The following is a 14,794-nucleotide window of genomic DNA, read 5'->3' as shown; positions in this document are numbered from 1 at the left end:
AGACTCTCTTTCACATGAGCTGTGCCAGCGGCCGCGATCTCGTCTTATCTGTCTCTCTCGCATCGTGAACTCGTCGTTCTTTCGAGATAATCTTTTGTCGCGAAATAGCTTGCCCGTCGCGAGATAGCTTCGCTGTGAAACTGCCTTCGTCACGAGACATTCTCAAAGGAAGATTATCTCGGTCGCGAAATATTTTATTTTAGTAATGTTGCAAAGAAAAGGAAAAAAATAAAAAGACGATGGGATAAGCGAAATTGAAATCGACGCGTTTATTTAGCTATTCTTTTCCAATTTCGTAAAAACCGTACGCTCGTTTTAGCGATTCGAAACATGAACGATTATGTATGCGTACAGTTTAGGAATTCTCTCTATAGGATCAATTGTTTCGTGTCATCGATTGTTCTTGCTAAATTTTTTTCCTATTTCGCGAGTACAAAGGCTAAACGACGAGAATCGAGCATAACACTGCGACGGCAATTAAGTCGGTGGAAATTTTTGGAATGCACTGGACAAGCGGTTGTCTCTAATTAAAGCGACATCGATCAAGCCGCTAACGAGAACGTTGATTGCCCGATAGTACGGTATCGGCGTTCGATGAGCAGTGCTATATCCACGAAATTCGGACAGGAACGGATTGTCGCGATTAGCATGCGTCCATCAGAGAAGACGAGATCGGGCCATGTAATGGTGACGATTTCGCGCTTTAGCTTTGCTTACTCTTCGTTACATATTACTCCGTTTATTACAACCGTCGCCACTGCATCGCTATTGTCTCTGCGTGTCTCTTTTAATGACGGATTATATTCCTGTCGGTCGCCGTCGAACGAGCAGACAGCCTTTAATTGACAACTAATTATTGTCGCCTGAGATATTAAGTTAATTATAATTTTCAATATGTATAATTATCGCGAGCGTAGCATTTCGCGATGTATAGAATATATTTCTTGCAAAAGCGACTCGAGCGCTTTTCCTGAAGCGTGTGATAATGAATGTTGCAGCTGTTCCACTAATTTCGCACGTGCTAATTACAGCGCATAGAAGCGCAAAATTAAGGTAATACTCAGCGTAAGCGAAGATATCAGTGTGCATTAAAATCTGCAAATATTAATGCGCACTGATTAATTCATACATTTACTGATGAAAGCGTATTAAAGTGTATCACCTTTGCTAAGTTCGTCAGAGAAAATTTCCAACGTATTAATTGAAAATGATTTGCAAAAATTATCGATGTGCATATTCAACGGAGCAATTAACTACTTCACAATTAATCTCGGCAATTGCGTAAATACATTTTCCAATTATATATACACCGAAAAAGAGGCATATTTCCATAATATGCTAACGTGCGACTAATTGAACAAGTATCGATCGATTGGTTTATCGCTATGATTATTCGGTCTTTCATAATGCAAATCGCACGACCGAGATTAATTAACGTTGATATTCATTAATATCCTCTGCCTGCCGAGTTGACTTTTACGAAACTGTACTTCGTACAGAGTTTCTCGTAGCATCGATATTTATAATCGCGAGATAAGCCGATACGGATAATAAGATCGAAATGCAGCGCGAGAGGTTGAAATGTCCGGAATAGCTCGACGCTTTAATTAATTACGAGCGACGGCAGATATGCGACAGATTGACATAAGATACGCAAATGTGATTAGATGGTTATTACGGCAATACCGCGTGCCTAAGCCGCTTATGTGTTATCCATTTATCATTTATTATACAAATCGCCTGAAAACACATATGATCTGCTTGATATCGAATCATAAACAGATCAAAGTTATCTCTATCGTATAAACATATTTATATCTACTTAATCTATCGAATTATCGAATCTATCGAATGTTGAATAATGTGAGATTTTTGCTTCTTTCACGTCTTAGTACGGATTCAAATTAGAAAATGATATATTAAATATACACGTAAATGTCAATGTCAATTATTGAGCGGAAATAATATTAATTTGTGGGATTATTTAGTTTCCCGACAATTTATTCGATCGAACAATAACGTTTATTGCATCAAGCGGATTTTGCTACACGCCATTAAATCAATGATATTGCGAAGATTATTATAATTGAATAATGTGTCATTATTATTATTGTCGCGCGTTATTCTTTGTTGTTTCTTTTGTTCGGCACTTGTTCTATACACGTTTCCTAACTTATATGTAATATATATACACATAAATTATTATCTGCAAATTAATATCTGAAAATAATCTAACTTGTGTTTTGGGCATATAGATTCTAGCTTTTGCAATTGAATAGAAAGATAATTGATCATAGATGATAGATTTTCAATAATGATATGCATTATGTGCGAAGTCATAAAATAAATACACTGTACCAACAAAGATAACAGAATACATACTTCGAAGTTTACAGCGTGAATCGTGTTTGCCATTTATCGTAAAGCATTGTCCACGTGGGTTTACACACTATGCTATTCAGAAGTTGTTGCATCATGACACTATAATAATCGCGCAAGCAACGTTTATAGGGCATTTAACAATTTGTGATGTTTGAGATCGTGTATAATAGATCCGGCTCGGTAGCGGTAATTTATTCGTGAAATCTCTTACAGTCTCATCTCACGCAAAGCGGAAACGAGTTCCGAGTGGAAAGAAACTTGATTCGAAAGCTTTAATAACGGCGACTAATTAATTCCGCAAAATGACTTTTGATTCACTTTTAAAAGTGTGCCGTTTTCGCAGGCGACATTAAATAGTCCCTTTACAAGATACATATATATAATTTCTTTCGAAACTGACAATGAACTTTTTAACCAGCGAGCAGTGGCGATCGGTGAATCGCGTCGCGATCGATCTACATCGATCAACGTTATTGTTCGTCCTCGAACTGCCATCGATCGACAGTACGGTTTTCGTTGCTTCGCATCAATTTCCATGGCTGCGACAAAAGAAGAGAAGAAAAAGAAGCGAGCGTAATGTAAGCGGAAACTCACCGAATCAGTTCGAAGATCTCTGGTTTTTCTCGTTCTCGTTGCTTCATCCTCTCCTTCATCGCTGTAATTATGCTAATCGCCTTATCCTCAGCGCCGTGCTTGGAGCTTTTCTCAGCCGCTCCTATAAAAATGAATAGAATAGTAAAGCATTAATATATTCGGGAGATTCTCTCGCATATGTTTGCATATATGTAATTAGTTGACTGCATTATTAACAGTTCAACAAAATTATTGATTAATTATTTACATGCAATTATTTATTGTAAATTAATTTACCTCGAAACGAATGTATATGTATTATCGTCAACATCAGTAAAACGATTTATTTCTGATGAAAAGAAAAATGTATTTAACACGCGAATGAAATTTATTTTATATATATGCATTTTATAGACGTATTTTTATATAAAGCTTACAAATAAACACATTTGCATGGGGATTTTTCCCGACAGAAAATTTTATACAAAAATCGTGCGATCATCGATATATAATTGAGTAATACTAACATTTTCGTACTCCGGTATCGCCTGAATAGAGCGCTAATAACACGACGTCGCGTGTATAACAATGGGGATATTGCATTTCGTAAAATTATATACAAACTTGAAAACATGCATCACAAATCGTGATAGATGGCTATGCATTTTGCGCGTTGTATAATAGTCGTGTCAATTTTGATGACATGTAATCGTTGGACATCAGATATGTTAGATGCAAGAATGATAGCGAATGATAACGAAATATTTTGCATGCGATCCGATACACGTGATGATTGATCGCGTTTCGAATTCTATGCGAACGCGAATCTTTCGTACCCGATGACATAGATTTCATTTACGAACTGAAAAATCTTGTCGCGAGTCGAAAACCGGTTAAAGAAGAAGGAAAGGAAATCTTGAAGATGTAACGTAAAATACTTGCTACAAATTGCAATAGGTGAAGGGGAAATTACGTAATCGCGAACGGAATTATAAAGCAAAGGAAAGCGTCGTGCGGTGAATCGAAGGTAGAGAGACCGTAAATTAATCGTGGGTTGTCCGATCGAAGGGAGAAATTTTATCGGGTACATGATGGGAATCATTAGTTTCGAAACCTTATCACAAATCGGTGGCGAATGGTGTCGTGACAAAAGAATACGTATATAGGAAACTGCGAAGATCCCGTTGAGCTCAAATTGAAAGTGTAATGGACGGGCCGACATTACATGTCGTTACCTCTCGATTTTTCCAGCTAATGAAAATTGGTTCGTAAAATTCATCGCGTTGCATTATCGATTCATCTAGCGAATTAAAACGCAAAATGGCTTCTTGCGCGTTCATAAAAGTTATTTTTCCGCACGAAACAATTTAATTTATGAAATTCAATTGCACGCTTTAACAATCGCCCGATTATTCCGTCGTATGAATCGATTTTACGGCACGAGGATAATATCCGTTTATTGACAAGACGACGGAAATAGAATGATTGCAAGATGCAACGGACTTGAAATCGAAGTATCTTACGGAGCAAATTAAATATTAATTCACATCGAAGTAGCGACGACGAAGGAAGAGGAAAATAGAATCGAATGTATGTCTGTTGAAATTTATTCATTCGCACTAATCTCTGTCTAACGAACCGCAAAGCCTTTCTCGACCTCTTTTGGCTCTTGTTCGTTTGCCAAAGGGCAACCGATTTTACTGCATACTCGTTAATGAGAGACTTAATAAGACTAGATTCGAAGCTCTTAATTACGGTTACTTATTGTCCGGTAAGGAAAGCCTTTATGACCTCGAAGTCTTCTAAATACATTTGTAACTTCTCTGTGGAGAGAGATATCGCTTTAATCTCGTCAACGAGATTTTGATTAATTAATGATATTAATTTATTTGATATTCTTCCGAAATTTAATCATTTCATACAAGTATAGCAAGTCTCGATTAAGCAATTAAACGCAAAACGAAATATATAATTGATTCAATACATCTTTATAATAATAATCATTTATAGTTATGCGCTTGGAGGCTAACTTACAAAAATAAAGGCTGATATTACTCACTCTGCAAGCAATCGGCGTTCAGGAGGTCCTTGCACTTTTCGTGACATTTAACACCGCACTCCATACATCGCACTCCCTGTCGAGCGATGCCCCAGAGAAGACCCTCGCACTCGTAGCAGTAGGTCGGCGATGTGGCAGTCCAGGTGACAAAATTGTGAGGAGTAGTCGACGATATGGGATAGATCATCGCCTGCAGGGTTTTCTTGTACACGTGCATCTTCTGCGGATGTATCATCGCGATTGTATCGCCGATAAGTCGAAAGTGAGCATTCGATGAAAGGAGAGAGACAGGAAAGGAGATAAAGGGATATGGATAAGCGGTTTACGCAAATATTTGTTTTTCTACTTTGGTCTCCTGCTCGCATAAACGTTAACATATCACGATCCTCGAGAGAACGAAACGCTGGACGATTCGCTGGACATTATCGTGAATTGTTAATCCTTTGGAAAAATAAATGTCACCTTTGACACTTAAAAAATCTTGGTCCCCAATATTAATGTAACGATAAAATACGTTTTATGTCATTTATCAAATTTTCCGATATTATTCCGGCGACATCTATTGTAACTTGAAAAGAAATTGAACATTGTGAGCTCCCGATATTCACAGAGCAATACATGATGAAGTGAGCATGTCACGGCTGCTGACATACTATAACATTCTTCTATTACCTCGTGTATGAAAAATTAATCGAACAACCGTATGAGAGATATATTGGATTATATCAGGAATTATATCTCAGCAATGCTATTTTTAGTTGAAAAATGAGACCATTTTATTCTGACCTTTTAAGAAAATTGCTTTCTCGATTTATTGTTTATTTCGCATTACTTTTATCGATCTTCAATGCGCGTTAATTTGTATGAGGTATCTAGATCTACTCGCTTTAATTTAAAATTTGCATTTTAAATTATAAGTAGAATACCAAAGGATTAGCATTCATTCTTGTCCAAGCGGTTTCTTGCGTAAAAACTACCTCTCATGAATTTAATTATTAATCGGGGATCTTCGTGCCTTTAAATCCTAGTTATATAATTATGTGCACGTAAACCATATGCAGTACACAAGTTTCAGGAAGGAACCCGTGTGAAGGTCTAATGGAAGCGAAGAGGTTGTTTTGAGATTCCTACTTGTTTGTGCAACTCGAAATCAAAAAGCATGATTCTCCTTGTTCGGCTTTTGATTTTCGAGAGCATTTCTTTTAAGAACGATTTTTTCTTTCTTTTCCGGACTTCCTCTTTTTTCCATGCTTGAAATAAGGATTATCTAGGAGACTTTCACAAACTCACGAAGGCAAACTTGTCGATCCTAAAGGGATCATCGACGTTCCGTGTCGGACATCTAAAATTTTCACGCGCCGTCTCTTTTCCTTTCGCGAAAATTTTTTTCTTTTTCATAAAGTCTCGTACGCCGGGAAATTTTATAACAAGCATATTTTCTAGATGTTGTTAAATTATCTAGCAAAAAAGAGAAAGAGAGAGCAAGAGTGTAAAAGCATCGATCCGCTAAAAAGCACTACTTTAGTAACGTGTGAAGCGTGTGGAATGTTCCTTCGATGCATGAATCTTTCAAATATTATCTCGATGTAAAACTCGACATAAATACATAATTGAATTATTCTGCAAAAATTACTCTTCAACGCATTATTTTTCAGAAATACCGCGGAAACACGATATAAATATTCTCGATCCAAATTTTTGGATGCAATAATAAATCTTATTGCGCTTAAATTGTACAGATTTAATAGCAACAAGAATTCTATTTATGTAATGATATAATTGAATTTCAAATCGCATCGATCTATTTTCTCGATGCTTAATTAAATTACGCATTCGAGATCAGCTTAGATACCGAATATCTTGCCTCAAAGTGACCTTGCGCAATAGGACCTCAGATATTCGATATAGGAACATTCAATACGTCACAGAAATCAGAAACTCCTAATACTAATCTAGCTATTTCTCTCTAATTGATATCCTGCGCCGTGATATCTCGTAGACTCCTATAAATATCCTAAATATATAAATATCCACACTCGTGAGTGTTTCAACCGCTATTTTCAGCTAATACATACGTATGCGTGTACTTTCTTGTACATACGTGACGCGTACGCATGTATCATGGTCCTAACCGCTAATGTACCTTACACTAGGTTACTACGTGTTGCTCGAAAATAACATAGTGTGAAAAGGAAGTAAATAGAAATAAGGAGAGAAAGAGCAGAAACATCACTAAATCACACTTACGTGAAAGAAAATAGCGTGGAAATGAGGATAAAATGCAGCATGTTTCGTATGAAAAAAAAAGAAAGAGTCCAATAGTTAAGTCAAGCTCCTTCGGCGCCGGTCTTTCCCGCCGCTATTGAAACTTAAAATTAAATGATGTGCGACCTAACTCTTGCCTGATACCTGTCTCCATATTTCTTCCGATATTACCTCTCGCCATAAATCTCCTTCTAACTAGAAACTACGCGTACATCTTTTACTCTCGCTTTCGGAGCTTTTCCTTTATGCAATCGTTGCAGGATTCCCGAATGTGTTATAAAAGTGATGAAACTCTAGAGTTTCGTTTCGTAATGCGATGCATTGCGTACTCGCGATACGAGAAACAGTTATCTTGAAAAGTACCTCTAAGAGAAAGAGCTTAACTACTCCGATTTTTTAAATAATATTTAAATATCGACGGCGCAGCGCGATGATAGCTAATTTTTTATTTATAAAATAGACACGTTTCTCTTGATTTATTAAACAGTGACACAGAGTGACGATGATGAAGTACAGTGACTAAAGGACAAGTCCTTACCAGCTCTTCGTCGTTCAGCGTCGCTCGCGGTACAGCGGACGTAAGACCAGCGTTCCTCTTCGTCGCCGCCATAGTCTGGGAAAAAATAGAGATTAATGTACATCTGATAAAAGAGTAATCTTCCAGTCTCTCTCTATCGCATAGTCAGTTTTCAAGTCCTGGGACTGAGAAACTGAAAGGAAAAGAGAGAAAGAAAGTGAAAGAGAGAGAAAAAGAGATTGAGAGAAAGCGTAGAGTAGATCAAACAAATCGAGAGACATGAAGAAACGGAAAGAAAAAGAAACGCAGGAAAATCCTTCGAAAAGTGTTATTTACAAATCATTTTCAACATCGAGATTAGAACGTGGCTATTTGCGAGATTAAAACAAGAGTGAGTGACACGACGAAAGAACGTTACGTGATGAGAATTATTCAAAAGTAATAACAATTTTTAATCAATCGAGAAGTGTCAGTACATTTTTAAAGAAGCAACTTCACATCGAGATTAAATTGCATCCGCCGTAATAACGTCGTGAAAAGTTGCGAGGTAAAAACAAATTCAAAGCCGAAAAGAAATCCTATGTGTAACGTAAGTCTTGTGACGTAAGAAGAAGCAGTGACATTACATGCCAAATGAAATAATCGATGAAGTTCAACTTGTATTTACAAGTTTCAATGAAGTATTAGTGTGAGTTTTATGAATATTATATTTATATATATATATACTATATATACACATATCGAACCCTTATGAGAGAGAAAGAGAACCGTGCTAAGAGATTGTATTGCAAATGTTAAAGGAGATGCTTTCTTTAGATATTTTATATTTAATCCAGAGCCTCTTATGCAATCGATTGACATTTATATAACTGGACAAGAGTGCACGTGTTTTTGAAATGTATTACAAATTTGATGCTAACTACTAGTTACTGCACGTTTGAGCATATTTTACGACAAATATCAAAGAGCACATGCGGAATGTTCGCGTTCGTGCACAAATGTTTATAAATTTAATATATTATCCTCATGATTATCTTCGCGCAAAGTCGAGTTGAAATTAACGGTCAATAAACAAGATTGCAAATATTTAAACCGGTGATAAGATTCAACTCGAACAGATTTTAGATTATACGCTACGATATTTCGAGACTCAAAACGGAAATTGTATCAGAGGCTAATCAAAGATTAATCCTGTTTAATTAATAAAGTCGAGCACAGTCTCAATGCTACGTAGATTTGCATGTCCGATTTGAAAATGCATATATACATGTAGTGTATTTAATACAAAATCGAAATTAGAATCAAGAGAGCGATAGCGAGAAAAGTCAGGAAAAAAGGCAAGAAATAGGAAACGAATGAAGAGGAAACGCCAGAACGTATGTAAATCAGTTGAAGAGGAATAGTGAAAGATAAGGATAAGAGAAACGAGAGAGAGAGAGAGAGAGAGAGCTCATAGAGGAATCTCTACGGAGAGGGAATCTAATCTAATTAGCTTATGGTGTCTGATAGGTGTGGTGAGCGATAGGATTTGTGGTTAGCATAGATTTCAATTAAGATATTATGTACACCGTACCCCGCGAACCGTGCACGCCCCATTGTTTCGTCTCGATAATCAGGCATTAATTTCGCGCATGCTAATCTCGCTTTTATCAGTCATAACTGACATATGTTGTTATGCACATTGTTTTTCTAATATATTTTTTATTCGAGTAAGAAAATGCTGCAAGATTGCACGGGGGTACCATAGTAATTTAATTTTATTTCTTTCGAGAGACCTGCGCGCGATATCATTTTGTTTCAAATGGCATTGTATTTATCTTCGCTTCGTTTTTCGTGTTTATTTTCACCACGAAAAATAAGCGAATAAACAAGAAAAACGAAAATATTGCCGATCGAACCAAAGCTGCTGTTAAAATTAATTGCTTCTAAATATCATTATCAAAATTATTTACTTGATTATATGGTATTTTCATAACTATTCGTAACACATGCACCTACGACTATCAGAACATTTATTCATAATTGAAGTGAGTAATTCCGCAGACTATAATAAAATGAGACAAAATTATCTCACGACACTAATTGCTTTTATCAAAAAGATTAGGAACTATCGAATCATCGTAGATTAAATTTAAATGCACGTGAGAAAGAAAGAAGAGAGAAAGAGAGAGAGAGAGAGTGAGAGCGGGAGAGGGTGATGAATTATCCAAATTATCCAAAAGCTTCTTTAAATTGAAAATAGATTGCTAATTTATTTGCTTAATTTTTCTAATGGTTTTCTTATAAAAGGTGTGATTATACATTCGCATGCAAAACATTAAGTTACAGATAAGCCATTAAAAAAGCACGGTAACAATGCGTTTCGTTGAAGTGCAAACATCTCTCGTTTCTAATTATACAGATCAAAATATCACCCATCAGTTCATTTAACGAGTCGCTGGAGATTTGACATGTTTTTCTCGCAATCGATATTTCACCCGCGGAAAATAAAATAGCACGTTTCGCGTAATGGTAAAATTACTTTGACCTCTGTTTACTAATGAATATATACCTAACAGAATCGTATCAAATTAGAGATGCAATCAAGATATCGTTGACCTTACCCTCGAGAAGAACGCGACTTTCAACGACTCGCAAGTAGGGAAGCATATAATGAATCATCAGCAGAAAAAGAATGTAATGTCGGAAATGGAATATGAAAAAGTTGTAAAACAGAGAGGGACAGACAGAGCAAGAATAACCAAGACAAGAATATGAATCGTAAAACAGATGGAAAAAATGTAAATTAAGAAAAAATGTTATAACATACATGAGCTATAGTAAGAAAGACGAATCAAAAATCTACATGCAAACGTTCGAACAAGCTTCTAATTGACTTGGCTAACGAGGCATTTAATTAGTACCTTCAAGACCTGGAGGTAGAATTTTTGAGATTTTTTGAGAGGTTTTTTTCAGTGAGTGGTTTTGGTATTTTCAGGTGGATACAACAACGGGCGCCACAGAGAACAAACAAAGAAAATAGCATTATATGCCGGTTAGTACGTGTACCACTTGCAATTCTTTTTTTCTTCTTTAATTATGATATATAGTATTTTAAAAATTAGGCACAAGAGAGGCACAGAAACAATGTTCGACGGACGTAATTAGAACTGACCCATCACAGAGAGAGATGTATATATAATTAAATAATAGAAAAATATAAAAAATAAGTTTGTTTCTTTTTTAAAACCGATATTATATTAAGAATTCACGCATATTGATAATGTGTATTTTAGAAGTTTATATATTTCTCTCCATGATGAATTTAAACGGTCAATATCACTGGGCGATAATCGCGTTTTACACGTGGTCGATCAATTTCGTTCGTTCGACATTAATGCTGATAATGCATGGTTCACTGCTACTTCACCGCAATTTTTCCGTAACGTAAACGTTTCGCGATTATAATCCCAGTAATCTTTTCGCACTTTCCGCGTACTGCCTGGACAATTTTATTCACGACATGATCACATAAAATATATTTTACGGCGCGAGATTTTAGGATTTAAGATTATACGTGAGAGATACACAACAATTATATATATATAAACTGTTAACATTAAACGGGGAGACAAACATACAGAAGACAGACATCGGATTCCAGGATCTAAAAAGAGATTAAAGATTTTATTCGGGATGCGGAGCACAATGCTACTTTCATGGGAAAGAATAGGAATGGTAAATCTTCTAACATAAAGTTCATGTAATTTGTAGAAAAATACAATTACGGTTCTTATGCAAAACCCCGATTTTCAAAGTAAAATTTAAATTTAAATGGGTCAATCGAAAAATCTAATTTTCTATTATTCAACTTTTGATCTGATGAGATTACGTTTAGTCCGCCAATAATGTATCTCGCTCCTTTAGTATTAAATTAAATCAGTTTTCGCGACACATTTATCCCCACTGAGCGCTTTTCTCCGGAGCACGATCGATAAACTACTTAAGAATTTCATTTAAAGCATCACGCACTAGTTGTACACGCGAGCTCTTAGCTTGCAATGACATCCTTGCGTGTGTATGTGTGTGACGTAGGCAAAACATTTTTATTATCGTTCTCGGAACACGCGCGTCATCATACATATAATAATTGAGTCGAGAGAGAGAGAGAGAGAGAGAGAGAAACAGAAAAATATGCAAGGATATGTCCGCATTTCATAAACTCGGTCTCTCTCAATGTTTTATTTTTCTTTCTTCCCGTAAGTCAAACTCAATTTCTTTAACCGCTTTTTATTGAATCGTCGGCCAAAATAAGCAAACGCGGAAAGCGATTTACTTAAAAGGATTCGCGACCATTTGCCTCTTTTCTGCACATTGTCTATACGACAAGCGGAACAGATCATCACAGTATATGGGCGACTGATCCGAATTTCAAATCGCGAGTTTCCTAGTATTTTCGATCGATCCATCGGAGATAAAAGCACCGCTCGAAAACCGATTGCATCATTGAATTCAACTTTTGCAGCAGGATGTTCTCGCCGATTGCATAACGATCATTGACGCGATTATATATAATATTTGCGAAATATCGTAATAATAAAATTTCAAGCACAATATTCGCGTTTAGTAAATTTTGATCGATGTGTTTTATTCATTTATTTATTCAACAACTAAATATTTAGGAGGGAGGAAGAAAAACAGAAAAAAATATTAATAAATAGATATAGCGTGTTTTTCTCAATGGATTATAAAATGTCGAGTCTTTTTTTATGGGAATTTCAAGGAAAGAGGAAACTACACGAGAGGAGATATTTCATAAGATTCGATCGTTGGCGCTTTGCGATGGTTTCTGATAAAATTAGCAATTTGATTCGTCGCAGAAAACGACGATAACACTGAAACGTAAAACACGCAATTAGGTTACGACGAGGTACACGTTTGTTAGACTGCATCGGAGGATATTTCACTTTATCTTGAAATACAGTAAAAGAATATTTCTCATAACTTCAATGTTGCTTACATTTTCTTTGGTTTTATGGCAAATCTCCTCAGATGCGTCGTACGATACACAGAGTTAGGTCTCGCGACGAAAGTATTTTAGATCGCCGTCGTCATCTCGCAAGATAAAATTATAAAAAAAGCTATGATTGTTTTGGGAATATGAGGAAATATGAGTAGACCGTTACATTTTTATCGAATTAATCACGATCGAGATAACAATTTAGTTATAATTTCTCACCGAATTATTAATGTATCTACGAAAAAAACAGAGATAAACGTAAAGTACAATCTTTTAATCCTCTCTTGAATAAACTCGATAAAAAATTAATTATATATATATATATATAATTATATAATATATATAAAATTCGGTACATTATGAAAATAATTCACAGAAATCTCCACATGTCGGTTGTATTAGCCAACATTAGTAATTTATATACTGCCGTTCAGTGAATTTTCACGTATCTCGCGTAAGCACCGTTGCCAAAAATGCACACGCTGCACATATCACGGTAATTAATTCTGGCTCTGTTTTACTCTACAAATGCGGAATACAGAATCACAAAACGCACAGAGCGACGCGTTAAAATTTTAAGAGAGATCTACGCGTAGCCGGGAGATGGCCTCGAGCTAGTTGAGCGAATTAATTAAATTCAACCGGCCGCATAATCATCGCGGAGATCGAGAAAGGTCAGGTGCAAAAAAGATCACGTTTTAAATGATATCTTGATAATCACGGGGACAAGAAAGATGTTAACGACGACGACGACGACGACGATAATACTGACAACAACGAAAACGTCGGGTTGATAATTATTTCCGACGAATATATGTACGGACGGTCCAGGCAATGTACATATATGTATGTGTGTACACGGTGTACTTATGTATATATACGCGGAGAGACAATGACGGAATGTGGTGTTAATGGGCAATCGGTTACCTACCAGCTCGGAAACCAATGGTATCGACTTCCGGCGCGGTCGAATGTCCGGCATACTGTCGATGGTGCTGTAGAAATTGTCTCTCGGATGTCTGGAACAAAAAATATTTCGAAAGTTACGTCAGCATCTCGGACCCGCGATCACGTTCATCTTTTTTACTCCAACAGTTTGCGTTAAAATTTTGTGGCCTTATATTTTTTTATCATTATATTCATACTTATTATCATATCGTTTAATATTTATTACGTAATATTACTTAAAATATTCATTGGAATGAATATAATCTTTGGCCGTAAGACATAATATGAATTTTTTGAATAACTTTAAAAATTAAGTGGAAACTGGAATGTTTGGATAGTGTAATATCGGGAAAAAAATCAATAAAGCCTTTGCAAGTCAAGCCTGAGATTAATTCCGCGTAGATTGAAAATAGACTGAACTTTCAATTCAGACTGTAGGTTTAAGTTAGTCATACTTCTAAGGAAGATTTTCTCGCGCGATTCAAGGCGTTTGAAAATCCGTTGGCAACGCGATGGAAATTTGTGCTTGTTAGAAAGTTTTCAGGAAATCCAAGTTTTCGCAAGTCTAAATCTCTGCTTCGGCAATCTATTATAAATATAAAATCATCTTTGAAATTTTATCGAAGCTTTTGATTCCTCATGAATTGTATTCGCGTGCGAAATATCTTAAAACCAAAACAAACTGTAAAATTATTGGTTAATTTGAAGGTAAATTTTATAATACTTGATCCTCATTATGTAAAGATTCATTAAAAATAACATATCGAATATCTTTGTCCATTTTAATAAATGAATATTGTTACGTCATAAAAATTTTGATTTGAAAAAAGATGCAATGAAATATAATAAGCATCTATAATAAAGTCTCTCGAGACTTAAGAATTGCCACTCATAGAGTCTTTCTTAAATTTAAAGTAATGAAAAGTCGCAAGATATACTGTTATTCGTGCGATCGAAATAAAAAATTGTCGATATATACATAGTATGAATAATGGAAGAAGTTTTCCATTTGACATTTAAAAAGGATGATTGAAATATTATTTCTCTAAAG

The 14,794-nt window shown here is 35.7% G+C and overlaps 1 protein-coding gene and 1 long non-coding RNA gene across 10 annotated transcripts in view; one reads left to right on the top strand and one right to left on the bottom strand.

The window, feature by feature from the left end:
• The window catches only part of LOC145964452 (uncharacterized), a 160,800-nt gene that overhangs the window by 35,278 nt on the left and 110,728 nt on the right, over window positions 1-14,794 (top strand). The gene's annotated exons all lie outside the window — the stretch shown is intronic.
• The window catches only part of Unc-13 (protein unc13 homolog), a 92,482-nt gene that overhangs the window by 25,660 nt on the left and 52,028 nt on the right, over window positions 1-14,794 (bottom strand). For all 6 annotated transcript variants that reach the window (XM_083087001.1, XM_083087006.1, XM_083087041.1 and 3 more), the window contains 4 exons: window positions 13,727-13,814; window positions 7,818-7,892; window positions 5,015-5,234; window positions 2,977-3,097 (listed from right to left, as the gene is read on the bottom strand). In XM_083087001.1, the coding sequence (XP_082943127.1) occupies window positions 2,977-3,097; window positions 5,015-5,234; window positions 7,818-7,892; window positions 13,727-13,814 (504 nt within the window). The remainder of the gene's footprint in view (window positions 1-2,976; window positions 3,098-5,014; window positions 5,235-7,817; window positions 7,893-13,726; window positions 13,815-14,794) is intronic.

Source organism: Camponotus vicinus, unplaced genomic scaffold, assembly GCF_025532165.1.
Source record: "Camponotus vicinus isolate PSW18456_S1 unplaced genomic scaffold, iyCamVici1.0 SCAF_1, whole genome shotgun sequence".
NCBI classification, from domain to species: domain Eukaryota; kingdom Metazoa; phylum Arthropoda; class Insecta; order Hymenoptera; family Formicidae; genus Camponotus; species Camponotus vicinus.
Note: the sequence above shows the minus strand (reverse complement) of the source record. Positions and strands in the feature narration are given on the sequence as shown.